The sequence below is a fragment of the Eschrichtius robustus genome, chromosome 7 (assembly GCF_028021215.1).
Source record: "Eschrichtius robustus isolate mEscRob2 chromosome 7, mEscRob2.pri, whole genome shotgun sequence".
Lineage (NCBI taxonomy): Eukaryota > Metazoa > Chordata > Mammalia > Artiodactyla > Eschrichtiidae > Eschrichtius > Eschrichtius robustus.
The window spans coordinates 133,339,426-133,358,911 of record NC_090830.1 but is presented as its reverse complement, the minus strand read 5'-3'; the positions used below and the strand labels follow the sequence as shown (position 1 = coordinate 133,358,911).

Below are 19,486 nucleotides of genomic sequence, written 5' to 3'. Positions count from 1 at the left end.
TGGCTCTTGTCTCAGGACCCTGGGCTGATGGAGTAGCCACCATCCAGATCACGGCTGGTCTTGTGGCAGAGGCAAGAGGGACCTGGGGATTCTTAAAGCTTCCTCTCGGAGGGACAGGAGCCACTTCCACTCACGTTTCATTGACCAAAGTCAGCCCCGTTATATGGCCAAGGTTGACCTCCACAAGAAGGGGTGTGCCCTCTTCCCATAGGTCATGAATATTATACACAACAGACCAAGGAGTGAAGTGGAGGTGAGAGTCAACATTGATCATGGTGGGGGAAAAGGAGCCTTGGAACGCCGTGACAATGCTCTGATTTTTAGAGAGATTTTTTTAAATCTAGTCCAGCAAATCTAAAGGAATAAGCATTTGTACAAAAGGTAAAACGCTAGTGAAATATCTAAGGAGAGGACTGCGTATGATCCACAGATCCAGTTCCTAAGGTGGACAGTCTATAAGCTGTATGGAATAGAGCTGAGAATTGCCAACATCAAAAAACCGATGGTGTGTTTTATTCTCTATGCCCTTCCCCCAGAGCTTTGGCACCTTAATAACCTTTTCAATGCTCTTTCCCTGCAGAGACAATTCCAGTCCCGTGCAGACCTCTGTAGCTGGTCTTCTCCTGGGGTCAAGTTAACCAGCTTGTCTCTGGAGACGCGAAATGCACGCGGTCGGCTCGCTCCCCTCTTTGCTGATTTCTAAGTGTGTCTGCCAAATTAAAGCTCCAACACGTTTGTGTCTGAGCTCCCAACCAGCAGACCTGTTCATTCCTACTTGTCTTAGAACTGAGTGATCAGTATCAAAACCCTTTCTGCTCTGAGGACTCGATGTAATAATATACTCCTCTTCAGCAAAGTTGTCAACAGGCCAGCAGGCCGGCTCTTTCACTGTCAGGGCCTGAGTGTATGCAAACACGTCCTCAGACAGGTCTGTTCTAAAAGCACTGCTCTAATGGAGCAGAATCGGGGTCTTGAAATACGTATCTTGTGCTTTGATGTGAGGCCAACGGCTGAGCAGAAAACTCTTCACATGGCCTCCTGGGCTTTCAGGAGGAGCGTCTCTCAGGAGGGAGCACCAGCCTGACCACACGGCCTGGAAGGCCTTAGGTTGGGAAGGAAGGACATAATTAAAAACACATGGGAGAAGGAATTTCCACCGGGTCCTGGAGTGGCTCGGAGGACAGCTTGGAGGGCAGGAGCGGGAAGTGGGAGACCCGTGTATGTTTGTGCAGCTCCGGGACAAAAATATTTTGCTTCACGTCTAACTCCAAAAGGCCCGAGCACAAGAAAACATCCCCGTTCTGCAGACGCCCGATGATGACACCACCGCCACGCGTACTTAGGTAGAAAGATGTATTTCAAAGTGAGAACAGTTGTATGTTACAAAAGTACTGTGAATCTTCACTAAATAATTAATCAAATGTATAGCCCTCAAAGATGCAGAATTTCATCTCTCTAGTTCAAGTCCCGTTTTGCTTCGTTTCACTTGGCTTTCGGAGGGAGGTAAGAGGTGCCCCGCGGTCAGCGAACAGATGACTTCTTCGGCATTTGCTTTTTTTTCATTTCTTCTAATAAGGAGACTACATTCTAGATAAACAAAAACAGGTGCATGTGATCCAAGGTTTGGGTTTTTTTTTTTGTTTTTTTTTTTTTAAGTGCTGCAAAATGAGCCTCAAAGGGCAGAAAGAACATCCCAACCTTTCTGTCAAAAACTCTGGCCATTTCTAGGACACCTTTGCCAAACTGCAAGAGAAAACAAGAAAAATTCTTTTGTGTCTATGTTCTCTCCTCCTCGCCAGGAAAAGTCCTTAGCTGGAGATGGAGTTACATACCTCATTTTTCACACTTGCGTCTGCCCCTTTGTCGAGAAGTAACTGGACTAATTCTTCATGGTTATTCAACACGGCCACCTAGAAGACAAACAGCGGGGGTGAGCGGAAGGGGGTGCCTGGTGGGACAGGTCCAGGACACCCACCAGCAGCATGCTCAAGAGTCAGAGCTGTCTGGGGCCGCTGTGGCTTTGCAGGATGGGTGCGTGTGCCCCGCTGCACAGCGATGGCAACTGCAAGGGAAGAGGAAAGGAAATCTGCTTTTCTCCATGTAGGATGACCTGACAAGTCCTAGGCCAAACCAGGACAGAGAATAGCACTTCTTTGTTTTTATCCTAAAATGGCCCCAGGGACTGGGGTTGGTAATCCTTCAAGAAAGTTGTCAAAAGACAACAAAAATACTAGAGTGACCCCCCCACCCACTCCCAAAAGAATGCTACGGTGACATTGCCATATCTTAATTCACAGGCCGATAGGGAATACACACGCAACCAAAACCCCGTGCTCTTATGTGGCTGCACCGGCAAGAATTTCTGTTACAGGGGCAGCTCTGACCTTAATTCCACCTGTCAAGCCAGGCTGCTGTGTGGAGCAAGGCGTACCATGAGAGGGGTCTTCCCGTCTTTGTCTTTCATGTTCACATCCGCGCCTGCGTCAATCAGCAGAGAGGCGACCTTCTGGTTCCCCGAGACCGCAGAGACTCTCATGAGCGGGGTCCACCCTGAGCCAGCGTCCGTGGTGTCCACCTGGAGAGCCACAGGGAGAGCGGCTCTTAGCCCACTTTCTTTTCCTGAAAATCACTCATCAGAAACTTATAAAGAAATGTCTACTTGCCCAAATTCCCCCAATTTAGATAGCAGTCTTCCTAGACCTGGTGAGAGTTGATTGGACTGTGCTGATTTCATTCACATTTACACAGTGAGCAGCTGTGTTTGGACCACTTTAGAGGGTGCTGAGAGGCCCCCAGGAGGCCCCTCCCCACCCACTGGCATCTTCATTTACATTTTGTTCAAATGGAAAAAAGATGGGACAGAAAAATGAAACATAATCACCTTCTCCTTTGCCCCATGTGAGCCCTGCCTTATTTTCTCGTGCCTAACTTTCCTCGTCTGGTTTTTAAAGAGTGTCTGCTGCTTACTTTTAAGTGTCTTTTGTAAGTGGCTTTAAATCCCTTCTGGAACAAGACAGTAATATAAACACCCACCCTGATACTTACCAACAGGTATTCATTTTAAGCAGGAGAACTACAGCTGGAGTAAATACAAAGCAACCAGATCTCTTCCATGAAATCAGTCTGAAAAGTTAGCCAACCTAATGCCTTGTCCAAAATGTAGTTTGCCTGGTAGTAAGATGGGCCATTTCTAATAATCTGCCCGACATTAAGATCCTTCAATTTCATGCTTTTTAAGACATATTCTAGAATGATAAAATGTAGATACTGCCTCCTCCAATCCCAACGAAGACCTCATCCACCCATGAAGAGTGGTTCTGAAGTAGACATATACACATGTGCACAGACGGATGCATGGAATGCACACACAGGTCTAATTCAGAAGAATTACTTACAGAAGAATTACTCAGAGCTATCTGCAGCTTTCGTATGAAGCATCAGACCGGAATAACAAACAAGGAACTGCCAGTAGGGGCTTAGGACCTTGCAGGTGATTTGTGTGTATGAGATTAGCCACTGCCAACACCGTTAAGATGTGCAGCTCTTCCTCTTGCAAATAACAAATAACCTTTGGGCAGAAAACTCCATTATATTTAAATAATTATAAAATAACCGCCTCGTACTACAAGGTACTTTATGCATTTTCAACGCACTTCCACACACATTTTCTCTTTTGGTCCTGAGGGGTTGAACGGGTAGCTATTTTTATTCTTGGTTTACAAATGTTTAAACCAAATCTCAGAGAAGTCGAATACCTTCCCTGAGGTCACATGGCTCATTAAATGTAGAAATGCTTCCCCCATGCAAATAACTCGCTCTCAGTATAGATCATTCGATTCGAGAAGAGGGTGACAATGTCCCACTTTGCTCCCAGATCCAACCCACTGTCTTCCAAAGCATCGGATCAACCACCTGCCAGGAACAGAGAGGGACTCGTGTTGACGTCATCTACCAGCCACCTGCCAGCCACACAGAAATCTTTTGTGGACACATTTATGGAGTTCCAGTGCTACAGAAAGAGATGGAATTCACCCCAAATGAGTGTGTCCATAACTAAAGACCAGAGAGCCTACACTTCCAAAATTCCAGTATTTAAATGTTGATGGCAGAGACCTGCCCTTCTTTCAGCAAAGGTCAAACTTCATTTTCAGCTACAGACTTTTACTGGGTCCAAAGCATGAGCAGAATTCATCATAAACCAAACAAGAGGAATGCGGCTGTCACTACCACCCAAGGCAGGTGTGGGCCCGAACCACCAAGGCGCGCAGGCTGGTCCTTCTGACCTTTTGTGCGTGTCTCTAAAACAAAACAAGAAATGTAATAAAAGGGATTTATCTTGATTGAGGCTCTTCCTTCAAGGGGCACTCCTCTCAGCCCCCTAAAAGCAGCAGCAGGAACCAGTGAGATCCCACAACTTAAGCCTTGCTTTTGCTCAATCACACTTCAGAGACAAACTAGGACAAATCTACAGACATCATCCGGGAGACATAACTCTTCTCCATTCGAGTTTATTTTCCAGGTCATCAGTTTAACTTCTCAGTAGTCTACACCATCTGGCAATCACAATTAGGAGAGAATTTTGTTCATCATTCCTTATTTCCATGCCCTGAAATTTTTATTTAACTTCTTTGAAATCTTGAACTAAAGTTTTCAAAGGTATCAGCAGTTACCCTAATTGAGCTAATTCTATTTGCCCATCTTCAAATATCTGTAGAAGTCCAAACAACTCTACTTCTATTTGCCAAGTAGAATTTGTGCTTTCTGATGACATGAAACCAGAAGCAAACCAAACTGCCTGCTTCAAAGCAAAGACACGAGAGCTGGAATGCTCTATTCTTGATATAGTGTTTGCTCTTTGGAAGTTTTTTTTAATGACTAATCTTTAAAGCAAACCAAGAATAAAAATAATCTAATTCTAAAAGCAATAAGCAGCACTATGGCTGTAAGAGTTCTGAACATCTTGGTGTGTCCAGCACCTATGACATTATCTGGTGTGTTATAGAGGCACCCATCAAGCTTTGTTGGCATAGGGAATGAACAAAGGGATAAACAAAGTAGAAGAAGCATCAGGTCCAGCTCTGGATTCAGCACTGTTTCTTCTTCCCCCACATGAGATGAACCTCCATGACAATCTGAAGCCTCACTATCATAACAATTCTATAATGATCTTTTTTTTCCAAGGCTTCAGGAACTTTCTTGCTCATAAGTCAGAGAACTTTCTCCAGCATTTCTAGGTTCAACAACTCAAAAGACATCCACATAAGGCCCTGCTTGTCCTAAACCCTATGGAACAGCATTTAGGTTCTTAACTGTACGTGTGTAGTTAACAAGGACAATCCGTACCTCACAGCCGTCCTTTATCATCCACTCGATCACATTGCAGTGGCCTCCATCTGCAGCCCAGTGCAGAGCTGTACAGCCTCCTAGGTCTCTAGTGTCCCAAGAAGCACCGTGTCTTCGGAGGTATTTCACAACATCTAGGTGTCCTGCGTAGCACGCAAGCATTAGACTGCAACACACAGCAGAAGAAGCATTTGGCTGTAAGTGCGGTCTCCACACTCAGGTCTACATTTACCCTCCCTGGCTTAAACCTAAGAGAGAAATCCTAATTTGGGTGGAAAAGCCATGAAAATCATTGACATAAAATGTATGTGTCTATCAACTGAGAAATAGACACATTGTGGTATATCCATACAATGGAATATAATTTGGCCATAAAAAGGAAATGAAGTACTGATATATGCTACAATGTAGATGAACCTTAAAACATTACGCTAAATAAAAGCAGCCAGACACAAAAGGCCACATAGTATGATTTCATTTATATGAAATGTCCAGAATAGACAAATCCATAGAGACAGAACTAGCAGGTTAGTGGTCGCTCAAGCTGGAAGGAGGAGATGGTAAGCGACTGCTAATGAATATAGGGCTTCTTTCTGTGTTGATGAAAATCCTCTGGATTTATATAGTGATGGTGGTTACACAACTTTGTTCATATTTTTTTTTCCACACACACACACTGTATTTTATTTTTACAAGAGATAAATAGACTTCATATATTTTTAAATGCTGAATTGTACATTGTAGCAGAATGAATTTTAGGGTATGTGAAATTATACCTCCAAAAAATGAATAATCACTGTAATTGAGTAAAATGTTGGATTTAAAAACATCTACCAGTCCATGATGATATTCAAAAAAGAAAAAGAAATAAATCTCATTGGACACTATTAGAGATAACTATTAAACCAATTCCTTACTCTAAATATTGGTACTTAAATAAACATTTATGTTGTCTTTATAGAATACAATGTAGTCCATCCCCAGTTGATGAGGGAAAGCTCTTGTCAACAGAAGACTACACAGCTAATAAATAAAGGAGGAATCATGGAATTAGAAAATCACTTTTTGGCAAGTCCCAATTAAATAATTGATTCAGGCAAGGATCATAGTAGATGCTAAAATTTTTGGATGAAAGTTTAATGGAGAACAGGATATTCACACTGTACTGGATTTCTAACCCATAGATTATTTTCTAATTGCAATGGGAAGCTATATCTTTACAAAGGAAAGATTTAGTTGTTACACCCTCACCAAAGGATCAAAACTAGAATCACCAACTGTGGGGCAACCTGCATCACAGGCCTGACAGAGGCAAACTGAAGTCACAACACCAGCTCTGAAGTGCTCTTGCTAAAAATGTTAACCTGAATCCAATCAAGCCTAATTTTAACTTTATTGGAAATAATGAACAAGTTAAATGCCTCCTTCACACCTAGGAGACAACTGAGCAGATCAAGAACATAGGGCATCCTCTGAGATAATTGATCCCGTCTCCTCAAAAGTCATTGCTATAAGAAAAAATTCTTTAAATAAAAAAAGAGACAGAGGACCAGTTACGCACACACAGGTTTTCACCTTCAGTCTACTGATGGGAAGTATTATATTAAGAAATTTCCTGGGGGCTTCCCTGGTGGCACAGTGGTTGAGAATCTGCCTGCCAATGCAGGGGACACGGGTTCGAGCCCTGGTCTGGGAAGATCCCACATGCCGCGGAGCAACTAAGCCTGAGCGCCACAACTACTGAGCCTGCGCGCCACAACTACTGAGCCTGCGCGTCTGGAGCCTGTGCTCCACAACAAGAGAGGCCACGATAGTGAGAGGCCCGCACACCGCGATGAAGAGTGGCCCCCGCTTGCCGCAACTAGAGAAAGCCCTCACACAGAAACGAAGACCCAACACAGCCAAAAATAAATACATAATTAATTAATTAATTAAAATCTTAAAAAAAAAAAAGAAATTTCCTAATCTAGACATCCTTACCCTCCTGGCATGATCCCTTAACTAGGATGGAAGAGATACATAAATGTCTTCACATAAAGATGTACAAATAGCTTTCTTTCTATCAGATTTTATCAATAAGGCTATCCTCTGTAGCTTTCCAGCTTCCTCTCTGCTGTGGAAAAGTTCAAGGTTATTATCAGTACCTAGAAAATCTGAACAAGCTCATTGGTAGAACAGACAAACCACAGAACCTATTTTGGAAGTGATCTTTTAATAAATTTTCTAATTTCTTGTATGGATATTGGTTATTTTGGATGTTCTACTTCTTGAGTCGATTTTGATAGTTTAAATTTTCTCTAAAAAAGTACCCATTTCAATGATTTGATCAAATCTATTTTAGATGCAAATGTATCACTTTCTTTTCATGCTTAAATTTGCTCTATACTGTTATGAATCCTTTCAGATTTCTAATTTTTTCTTTCCTCTGAGATTTACAAAATTGGTCCATTTTATTGTGTAACTTTTGTTTAAGAGGTAGCTCTTACATTTCTCAACGATCGTTACTTTATAAACAATTTCTACTTTTCAAAAATTCTTCTCTTTCATACCTCTCAAGTTTTTCTTTTTGCTTTTTAAAATGGCACTATTATTTTTTCAAACTTCTTGAATTGATGGCTTACTTCCAAAACTACCTGAGTTATTTGAAAAACTACTGTTTAAACTTATAAGTGATTTTTTCAATGTTACTAAAATCTATTGCTGCACTATGTCCAGAGAGCGTGGTAGGTAGGTTTTCTGATTTTAGAAATTGATGTTCTCTTTGTGGCCTACCGTATTTGATCAGTGTTTCGTAGCTACTCCTTACATACTAGTTTGCAGTGCGTAAACCTTTGATCGGCATACATCACGTGACTATAAGCTCCTTGAGCAAAGGCTTTGCATTTTATTCACTGTTCTACCCAAGTGCCAAGCACAGAGCCTGGCATGTGGTAGTCATTCAATAAATATTGGTTGATTTGAATTAATTAATTAAACTTAATTACTAGATTAGTGATTATTTTTATGTCTTTCTAAAACATTCTCTCATCATTGTAAGAACAAGTTTCCAAGTATCATGTTCTTTCCACAAACTTCTCCTGCAAGGCACTCAGCCCTTTCACCTCAGGGAAGTAATTGGGTTGTATCTTTGTGAATGCCTTTTGCTTCCTTGGAAACACCTAAGACTTCTAGTTAACAGAGTCAGGCGAAATGCAATGAGAGCCCTTAGGGAGGTACAAAGTGCCACAGGCACTTACAACCAAATGCCCAGCACCCGGCTGGAGAAAACTGCTTCAATAACTATCACTTACTGAGTGCTTAGTGTCTGCTGGGCTCAAGCTAGGGAAGGCAGACGCATTATAATGGATATCCCCCAAAATACCCTGTTGAACGGAAGAATAAGTGGACAAGTGAATAAGCCAGTTTTTGAGTTGCCATCGTTCCTCTGAGACCTATCACCTCTCAGTACTGTCAAAAGAAACAAGAAAATATTTGGGTAAATCAAAACCCCAAGCCTAGTAACACAAGTATGGGAACAGTTCAGGGCATGTTTCATACCTACCTGTCCTTGCCACTTCCATTCTGCAGATTCACATCTGTGCCGTTAGAAACGAGGATTTTCACAAGCCTAAACAAGACAAATTTCAGAGTCGCTGGATAAGCAGCTTTGATGAATAGGAACCCGCGATAACCCAGTAAAAATGAACAACTCTATATTTAAGACCTGTCCTGACAACTCTCTCTTCTCCATCTTCAGAGGCAGCTGGCTTTAAAGACAGGGCATTACTAAACCAGGAAACTGCCTCTCCACACCAAAAAAAAAAAAACAAAAACGAACAAGTTTTTTACCCTTTACGTGAATTATTCATTGAAAACAAAAAACTATACCACATGAAACAAATTAGACTATGAAACTAACTCACTCTCACTTTAATGACCATTGGAAATACATTTTCAAATGGTAGAATCTAATGAAAATCCATTTCTATTTCTTTAAAAATGGCATTTTAGTAGTTAAAATGTAAATATGTTGGAAAAAATAAGCTCTTAGTATTTATGTGTATCTCCGTGAGGAGTAGAGAAAATAGATTGTGTCAGTGGAAATTATATCTGAGCAACCTATCAGGGAAATTTGTTTTCTAGAAGGAATATCCCTCCCCTTTCTTTTTTTAAAGAAACTGTGATTTAAAATCTCCCAACAAACAAAAGTCCAGGACCAGATGGCTTCACAGGTGAATTCTATCAAACATTTAGAGAAGAGCTAACACCCATCCTTCTCAAACTCTTCCAAAAAATTGCAGAGGAAGGAACACTCCCAAACTCATTCTATGAGGTAACCATCACCCTGATACCAAAACCAGACAAAGACACTACCAAAAAAGAAAATTACAGACCAATATCACTGATGAATATAGATGCAAAAATCCTCAACAAAATACTAGCAAACAGAATCCAACAACACATTAAAAGGATCATACACCACGATCAAGAGGGATTTATCCCAGGGATGCAAGGATTCTTCAATATACGCAAATCAATCAATGTGATACACCATATTAAAAAACTGAAGAAGAAAAACCATATGATCATCTCAATAGATGCAGAAAAAGCTTTTGACAAAATTCAACACCCATTTATGATAAAAACTCTCCAGAAAGTAGGCACAGAGGGAACCTACCTCGACATAATAAAGGCCATATATGACAAACCCACAGCAAACATCATTCCCAATGGTGAAAAACTGAAAGCATTTCCTCTAAGATCAGGAACGAGACAAGGATGTCCACTCTCACCACGATCATTCAACATAGCTCTGGAAGTCCTAGCCACGGCAATCAGAAAAGAAAAAGAAATAAAAGGAATACAAATTGGAAAAGAAGAAGTAAAACTGTCACTGTTTGCAGATGACATGATACTATACATAGAGAATCCTAAAACTGCCACCAGAAAACTGCTAGAGCTAATTAATGAATATGGTAAAGTTGCAGGATACAAAATTAATGCACAGAAATCTCTTGCATTCCTATACACTAATGATGAAAAATCTGAAAGAGAAATTATGGAAACACTCCCATTTACCATTGCAACAAGAAGAATAAAATACCTAGGAATAAACCTACCTAGGGAGACAAAAGACCTGTATGCAGAAAACTATAAGACACTGATGAAAGAAATGAAAGATGATACCAACAGATGGAGAGATATACCATGTTCTTGGATTGGAAGAATCAATATTGTGAAAATGACTATACTACCCAAAGCAATCTACAGATTCAATGCAATCCCTATCAAATTACCAATGGCATTCTTTACGGAGCTAGAACAAAGCATCTTAAAATTTGTATGGAGGCACAAAAGACCCCGAATAGCCAAAGCAGTCTTGAGGGAAAAAAACGGAGCTGGAGGAATCAGACTCCCTGACTTCAGACTATACTACAAAGCTACAGTAATCAAGACAATATGGTACTGGCACAAAAACAGAAACATAGAACAATGGAACAAGATAGAAAGCCCAGAGATAAACCCACGCACCTATGGTCAACTAATCTATGACAAAGGAGGCAAAGATATACAATGGAGAAAAGACAGTCTCTTCAATAAGTGGTGCTGGGAAAACTGGACAGCTACATGTAAAAGAATGAAATTAGAATACTCCCTAACACCATACACAAAAATAAACTCAAAAGGGATTAGAGACCTAAATGTAAGACTGGACACTATAAAACTCTTAGAGGAAAACATAGGAAGAACACTCTTTGACATCAATCACAGCAAGATCTTTATTTGATCCACCTCCTAGAGTAATGGAAATAAAAACCAAAATAAACAAATGGGACCTAATGAAACTTCAAAGCTTTTGCACAGCAAAGGAAACCATAAACAAGATGAAAAGACAACCCTCAGAATGGGAGAAAATATTTGCAAACGAATCAACGGACAAAGGATTAATCTCCAAAATATATAAACAGCTCATTCAGCTCAATATCAAAGAAACAAACACCCCAATCCAAAAATGGGCAGAAGACCTAAATAGACATTTCTCCAAAGAAGACATACAGACGGCCACGAAGCACATGAAAAGATGCTCAACAGCACTAATTATTAGAGAAATGCACATCAAAACTACAATGAGGTATCACCTCACACCAGTTAGAATGGGCATCATCAGAAAATCTACAAACAACAAATGCTGGAGAGGGTGTGGAGAAAAGGGAACCCTCTTGCACTGTTGGTGGGAATGTAAATTGATACAGCCACGACGGAGAACAATATGGAGGTTCCTTAAAAAACTAAAAATAGATTTACCATATGATCCAGCAATCCCACTACTGGGCGTATACCCAGAGAAAACCGTAATTCAAAAAGACACATGCACCCGAATGTTCACTGCAGCACTATTTACAATACCCAGGTCATGGAAGCAACCTAAATGCCCATCGACAGACGAATGGATAAAGAAGATGTGGTACATATATACAATGGAATATTACTCAGCCATAAAAAGGAACGAAATTGAGTCATTTGTTGAGATGTGGATGGACCTAGAGACTGTCATACAGAGTGACGTAAGTCAGAAAGAGAAAAACAAATATCGTATATTAACGCATGTATGTGGAACCTAGAAAAATGGTACAGGTGAGCCGGTTTGCAGGGCAGAAGTAGAGACACAGATGTAGAGAACAGACATATGGACACCAAGGGGGGAAAACTGCGGTGGGGTGGGGATGGTGGTGTGCTGAATTGGGCGATTGGGATTGACATGTATACACCGATGCGTATAAAACCGATGACTAATAAGAACCTGCAGTATGAAAAAACAAACAAACAAAACAACTAATACTAAACTTTCATTGGGTTATTTGTATGGAAATATGTTAATATAAATGTTTCAGACAGTACATGAAATTTCTAAAAATCTTATATGTTCTGGTATAATGTTATAAGTCATAATCCTAGTTATTACTTTAAAATGTATATCTCAGAAATAACTAATTTTCTTGTCAACTGCATTATTATGAACTTTCATCAAATCTTTAACCGTGGTCATTTTTAAGTCTTCTGTCATTTACAGACAGCTCTGGGTGTACTCTGATGCTTTTGCAAATATGTTCCTATAAAAGGGTTTCATCTTCAAGAAATTCATGGAAAAAAGACTCTGACAAGTACAGGTTTCTGGTAACTGTACTGCTGAACTGAATGAATAAGCAGTTTCAGAACTCTAATGGAAAACTGATGAATTCATAAAAGTGCTAACAAAAGATCAAGATAAAAAAAAATTAATTACATGGGACTGAGTGAACTGATGAGGATGAGTATAATTTTTGTGACTTTGTTTGAATTAAAAAAAAAAAAAAAATCCCACAAGGACTCAGAGGCAAAGAATATACAAATCAACTTTCACTGCAAAGTAAAGGAGCTGTTACTGTGGAGGATTACCGGACTGAATGTCAATATTATGACATAGTATGAGTGTGTTTCGTGTTTGGTAATTGCAATCACTGTTGCTTTTGTTGTGGTCATCCATGTACAATGCTTGGTGTCAGTCTATTTATCTCTTGTAAAAATAAAGTACAGTGTGTGTGTATGAACAAAAAAAAAAAAAAAGAAATTCACATTCCAATAACCAGTTTTCCCAGGACATAAAAAATACCTTGCAAAATGTGATTAAAATGGCTACCTCTCTTCCTTATCACGTGATTATACGTTTTTATACCCTCTCCTGCATGTTGTGTGACTTTATGATAAAAGCAGCTGAGCTTCTGTTCAGCCCCTACATGGCTCAGTTTGGGAAAGAGAACTGAAGCTGGGTTCCCCCCCCCCCCCACGGCCCTTCCCCTCCCATCCCGGTCCTGAGAGGAGCCTTTGGGGGGAGCGAGGGGCTCAACCCCTCCCCTAAGGGATGCAGAGGGAAGCGCCATACCTGCTGTATCCTCTCTGGGCAGCGACCATCAGAGCGGTAAAGCCAAACTTATTGGGAACATCAACCTTCACGTTGCTTGGGGGAAACACAGAGGGAAAAAAAGAGATGAACGTGCCCACACGGCTCCCTGCGGATTCACAGCTGACTTCTCTTTCAGGGCACAGGTGGTTAAAATGGTTCATTTTCCTGAAAATTCCAGTTCCTTCTGCGCCATTAAGTTTTTGTTGTCTTAGACTGCCCTGCCTAATATTTTAAAGGATTCAAATTCACAAGGAAAGAAGAGGAAATTGCTGTAATTTCACTTAAAGTAGGCATTTCCTTCAATTCAGAACCATTACATAATCTGCTAAAATCCTCTATGACGAGCACGGCCCCTCTAAACCAGCGGGGGACACAGTGGCTTCACTGCAGGCTCTCAGCTCCACCCAGCACGAGCCTGGTCCCCATCGCACCCACTGGGCATAAAGCACTGCTGCTCAAAGAAGAAAGCCCAGCTCTTAAATAGCAGCTTAGAAGCTGTGGCGTTTTTCGGGAACCTTCTCCAACTTACAGAGCCTCAATTCACACATGACTTGTCTTCTAAGGCACTCAAAACTATCAATCCCAAAACGATCTAGATAACGTTGTCCTGTTTTCATTTGGGAGACAGCTTCAAGTATCTCATTGGCGGCAACTGTATTCAACATTTCCCCTCTAGGGTTTTATCAGCCTTTTGAGTTAGAAACAGCTGATTTACTGATTCCTTAATTTCATCAGGAATTAGACGTGGGTGGGCATTTAGGGGCAAAATTTGCCTAAATGCTACGGCATATAAGCAAGAGTCATAAGTTATTTCTGGGAAGAATATATGACACCCAGACTCGTCATGTCTGTTTTCAATGTTCATTAAATAATGACAAAATATCCCATTTACATGGGGCTGTGTCTACGGTCATCTTTATGAGCCGTGCTGCACTCACACCAGTCACCTGAGATCAATTTTGGAGCCAAAGCCGTGGGGAATTTTAGGGAAATAAAGTTAAGCTGCATGAACGCATTTCTAAACACTTGCTGGGCATTTAAAAAAAAAAAATTTAAGTTTTTAAAAGGCAGAGCTCTCTCACCCTCCTTGTAGTATTCGAAGCAGCAAATCTTCATCGTTCACGTTGACAGCTCTATGCAAGTGTTCACTACTTATGGGTTCTCCTGAAGAAAGTAGATTGGAAAGCAGTCATCCAAAATATAATGAAAGAAGGTTCATTCCAGCTCTGTTCCTCCTGTGGCCTCGAGTGGAAGTTCATGTTCACCTTCAAGAAGGCACTTGGCAATTCCGCTGAGTATCTCTTACATGACATACTCTCCACTCCTCCTTTTACTGAAAATAGACCTTGTTTTCACATATTAAGAGAAGAACATTTACATTGTCCTAAAGGCTTGGGACATTTTCAAGTTATAAAAGTACCGCTGTGTGGATGTTATTTTGATATTTGAAAATAATCCTTTCAGATTTCATAAGACATAATAAATGTCTCTTACGAGCAAGGGAAAGCTCTACCGTTGTCACGCTGTGCTGGTTTTGTTTGCCAAGGAGTCACTAAACTATGTGAACAACAAACGAAACAAGACAGATTGCTTCAACATTGGAAATCCACAATTTCAGTCCTTCCCGGGAACATAACATTCACGTTGGCCTTGCCTCCTGTGAGCTTGTGGAGGCAGAAGGGCTCATACCCGGAGAGGTGGAACACTGTGAGAAAGCCTGATTGTGGGAGCGAGCCTGCCAAGTGGAGAAGAGCAGGCGAGGGATTCTGAGAAACAGTAAAGGAACAATGGGAAGAGGGGCAGCCCTTCGTGCATCGACTCCTCGTGGAAGAGAATGGGGCGGAAGTCCAAAAATGAGCAGTGCGTGAGCTCAGGACCAAGTGAAAGAAGCCCGTCCATCAGGATGTTTGTTTCATGGCTTCATTTGGTTCACCTCCCATGACGTTCTGACTTTTTTTGATGATTAGGATTAAGTTTAAATGAAATAATACAAGTGAAGTGCTAGACTAGCACCTGCACGTCGTTAAGTATCTGTTGTCAAGGTGATAGTAACAGAGTGGCAGCTGCCCTGGTCCCGGGCAGCCCACCTTTCTCTCCTGCCTGGTGCCCAGCCCCCTCCCACACTTAGCACCCTACCAGCCTTCACAGGTATTGGGCTGATAACCCCTGGCTTCAGCCATCTCCAAAGGGCTCATTCATTTATTCAACAAATTTGTTTCGTTTTTTGTTGGTGGTGGGGTTTTTTGGCCACACCATGTGGGATCTTAATTCCCCGACCAGGGATCAAACCCGTGCCCCCCAACAAAGGTTCATGTATACCTTACATGCCTAGTCTTGACACTGGGAGCCCCAGAGAGAATGAGACACACATGTCCCTCTCTTGCCCTTCACACTGCAGGGCCCACTTTCAGCTGTTCCTAGTCTCAACCCTGAGAGGAAACATCCCCTCCACCCTATCCTCCCACCGCACCCCAGACTACCCCCTGGGGCTCACCCCACCCCTTAACCTCCCTCTTACAGTCTGGCCCGCAGAGGTCCCCGGCCATCGCAGCCAGCTGGGAAGTAAAATTCCTAGCCCTGCTCCTCGTGGTGGAAAAACTCTGGGACGTCAGTTCCCAGGCACAGGAGCCGATTTTCTCCTGGTTTCCTTGGAGGATTTTCCGCTGGACAAAGTACAAACCGGGAAACAGTGGGGCAGAAGAATGAAGGGATCCCTGTCAGAGTGACCTTTAGCTGATACCCTTTTCTTCTGTTCTGGTAAAAACAAATTCAAGCCAAGTTAAAACTGTTTTGAAATAACAATTTTGTCTGCTTGAGCTTGCCAATCTCCTCAAGATGTCTTAGCCATATTATACTTCCTTTTCATCATTCCACACATAGTTTTAGACCAAAAGCCTCTAAATAAATGTATCATGATAACCCACCAGAGGACAAGGCCCACGGCAGTCCCTGGCCTTCTGAGGGAGGTCATGTCTTTCACGAGGGGCTACGGGAGGGGGCAGAGTTTTGCCCCCTGGAGGACATTTGGTAAAGTCGAGTGACATTTTTGGTTGTCACAGCTTAAGGATTGGTACTACTGGCATCTAGTGGCTGGAGGCCAGGGATACCTCTAAACGTCCTACAGACACGGGGCAGCCCCAGTCACCGACCGCACAGACGCTGAGAATCCCTGCACTAGAGTCATACAGACTTAACATGACTCATACTTTAGCGGGCAAATGAAACCCATGGAAAGTTCCTCTTCCCTCTCGCTTCCCAGAAAGGAGGAGAAGGATGGTGTGGTGGGAAAGTCTCCATTATCCCACCAAACGGCCCCTACTTCTGTGACTCTCAAATGTCGAATGCCACTAAAAACACCAAAATAAGTGATTTGCACAGAATCATCTAGAAGAGCATAGGAAGCTCATCCTATTTCTACTGAATTTTAAAGTATGGAATCCTAACTAGATCCTATTCACTAAGCTGTCTCGAGAGCATCACATGATGCTTTTAATCTCCTTCAGACCACAAAACAGGGCCAGAAAGGCTGAGTGAGTTGTCCAAGGTCACCCAGATAGGAGGGGGCTACATCAGAGCTCAAAGGGAGGTCTTCCGAAAGGCCACACTCCTTCGTTTGGGGCTTAATAGATGTCGAGGTAGCTGACCAATCCATTCTATGCTTCCACTCTTACTAAATTCTGTATACAAGCAGACATCTTAAATACACACACATGAGCCCCCAGCCCCTGCAAAGTGCGAAGTGCAAGGGGAGGCCTAAAGCTTAGAAAGCTTCGGAAAAGTGCTAACTTCTTGGCATTTGAGGGAAAGCTCTAAAAGCACACGCAGCACCCGGCACATTACGCCCTGACCACCTCTGTCCACATCATCCCTCTTACCTGCCCAGCATGGCTCTCCCGGTACGGGCACTTCCCATCCTACCCAGGGAGCTCTGCAGCGTGCAAATATCAGAAAACAGAATAAGTTCATTTCGTGCTTAGAAGCTTGAGGACCGTGCATAGCAGAGACCAGGGTATCTTGATATTACGATATAATTTCAATAAATGTATTGCCTATTCCAGTTTCTGGGAGATCAGCGCCCTCCCAACTTATTCTGAGATCAAAGGGACATGTCACGGAAGAGAAGGAAGACAACATAATTGTTCATCATTCCCTGCTTGCTGAGTTCCAGCAATAACTATCATTGGGGCATGAAAGCTCTTTCTCAGCATTAACTCATTAACCCTCTCAGACCCCTGCCAGGAAGGCAACGAGGTACTGAGGACGACCGCCAGCCCAGAGAGGGATCAACCGAGGCACGACACAGTCTCACAGGTTACAGGAATTTGACAGGGAACAGAAAAGAAGTGCAGAGGCTCTTGTCTGCAGGGCAGAGCAGTTCTTTCTACTCCCACTTTAGGCGGGGGTCATGAAGAACAGAGAGGACGTTCCGGGGTGGGGGCAGAATGTTCCGGTCCTCCGCCCCCGAATCCTTCAAGACCTCGTGGGCCTGGCCCAAGGGACTGCTATCGGCAAGTGCAATGGGATATGAAAAAGGCAGGCTTTGCCTCTGTGGGTTTGCTTTTCTAATGGTTACCCGGGTGTCACCATTATTACAAATATAGAACTAATGCTGCCCCGTGGTGAGGACGCCCGTCGTCGAGCAGGACCCCGGGAGGGGACGCCTGGCTAGGAGCAGGCAGGGTACAGAGAGGTCTACGGTAAACCACTGCTCACGCTCTGCACGAGGGTCATGTAGCTGCAGATGTCCCGACAGATATTAAAATGTGGTGATGACACCTTTCCTGGTGGAATTTAAGTCTCTATTAAAAACAGTGAATAAATGATGAGCTCATTGGCAAAAAATATTTGCCAATTAACAAGCAGCAGCTGTTTTCCTTTCTTTTTAAGGGCCCAACTGATTAACATTGCATGCTGCCTCATTTAAACAAGAGTCTTATGTACTTTACCTGGGGGGGGCGGGGGGGGGGGTAGAAAAAGGCTGAGCATCCTTTATTCAAAGTACATGCTTTTGTGATTCATTAAAGCACTTTCAAACCGAATGCACATTATCAACCCACAGAAGCATTTTCACTTGTTTTATATAATGTGCACATTTTTAATTCTTTGTTTAGCATGATCTGCCTCCTTAAGAGTGTCTGCTTTGGATATTATAACAGCAACAGCCTAAGGAAGCAGCAGCCAGCCAGAAGGAAGGGTTACCTGATCCTTCCCACCCAGGAGAGCGTCCTGAGGTTGCGAGCGCATCCTGGCTGCAGGCACGTGTGCTGTGACCTGACACTCGGCTCCCAGGGCATCACCAGGACCCTCATCTCCAGCCCACCCTCGTCCCCACAGGAGGTCTTGTCTGATGAGCCACGGAAGCCACGGACTGCAGTGACAAAGGCCTTGGACCACTGGACCAATTTTCCACGGCTGCCTCTCAGAAGCCAGCTCAGCAAGGAAAAGGCACACCTGGCCTGCAGGCACCACCCTTATCAGCTGACAGACCGAGCGCTATGACGCTCTCTGCCTTCCCAGAAGAGCTCCAGATGGTGCCCTGACTCCATGTAACCTCTGGCCAAAGGCCCAGGAGCCCCTGCCCTGGCTTTGACGTGGTACTAAGGATCCTAGGGGCCGCCTACCGCAATGGGCTCTATGCCCACTTCACCCTCACCTGGCAGGTTCAGGGGGCCTCTACCCAGCCAGTGGGAACCAGATCCATCTCCCGAGAGACAGGAAGGCAAGCTGAGCCAATCAGAGCTCCTCCTCCCCCCAGTACAGACTGGGGGCTTTTCGTTCGCCATCCATCCAACCGTTTCTTAAGGATCTTCTATAACTAGACATGACTGACCCATCACCCTGGCCCCTCAGGAGCACACACGGTAGGTGGAAGACAAAGGAGATGAACGAATACGTAAAATAAGAGGCAAGGAGCGTTACTAGAGGTGGTGAGACACCGCTCTGTGCCGGGGAGGAGCAGAGTGCGGGGCAAACAAGGGGAAGCCACACGAGGAATGGCCTGGAACAGAGCTCTGTCCCGGCGTGGGCTCGGTAGGCCCAGCGGTGGGGAGGGAGGGCACCCCAGAATGCAGGGGCAGAGCCCGAGGAGGGCAGCACTGGCTGGGGGTGAGGGAGGACGGGAGGGAGCCGAACGGCGGCCTGGAGGAGCGCCCTCCAGAGTCTCTTTCCACACGCTGGGCTCCCTTTGCCCAGGTTTCTCCTGCCCCCTCTCCTCCCTTCTCT

General features: G+C 43.3%; 1 protein-coding gene across 3 annotated transcripts in view; it reads right to left on the bottom strand.

The window, feature by feature from the left end:
• Positions 1-352: 352 nt before the first annotated feature.
• Positions 353-19,486, bottom strand: part of FANK1 (fibronectin type III and ankyrin repeat domains 1) — a 131,967-nt gene continuing 112,833 nt past the window's right edge. The window contains exons 4-11 of one of the 3 annotated variants that reach the window (XM_068548750.1): positions 14,347-14,428; positions 13,244-13,318; positions 8,885-8,950; positions 5,344-5,509; positions 2,432-2,575; positions 1,833-1,910; positions 1,699-1,743; positions 353-1,587 (exon numbers count right to left, since the gene is read on the bottom strand). In XM_068548750.1, the coding sequence (XP_068404851.1) occupies positions 1,522-1,587; positions 1,699-1,743; positions 1,833-1,910; positions 2,432-2,575; positions 5,344-5,509; positions 8,885-8,950; positions 13,244-13,318; positions 14,347-14,428 (722 nt within the window). In that variant the 3' untranslated portion in view covers positions 353-1,521. Of the gene's footprint in view, positions 1,744-1,832; positions 1,911-2,431; positions 2,576-5,343; positions 5,510-8,884; positions 8,951-13,243; positions 13,319-14,346; positions 14,429-19,486 lie in introns of all 3 variants that reach the window. The other 2 variants (XM_068548752.1, XM_068548751.1) reach the window with 2 other exon arrangements.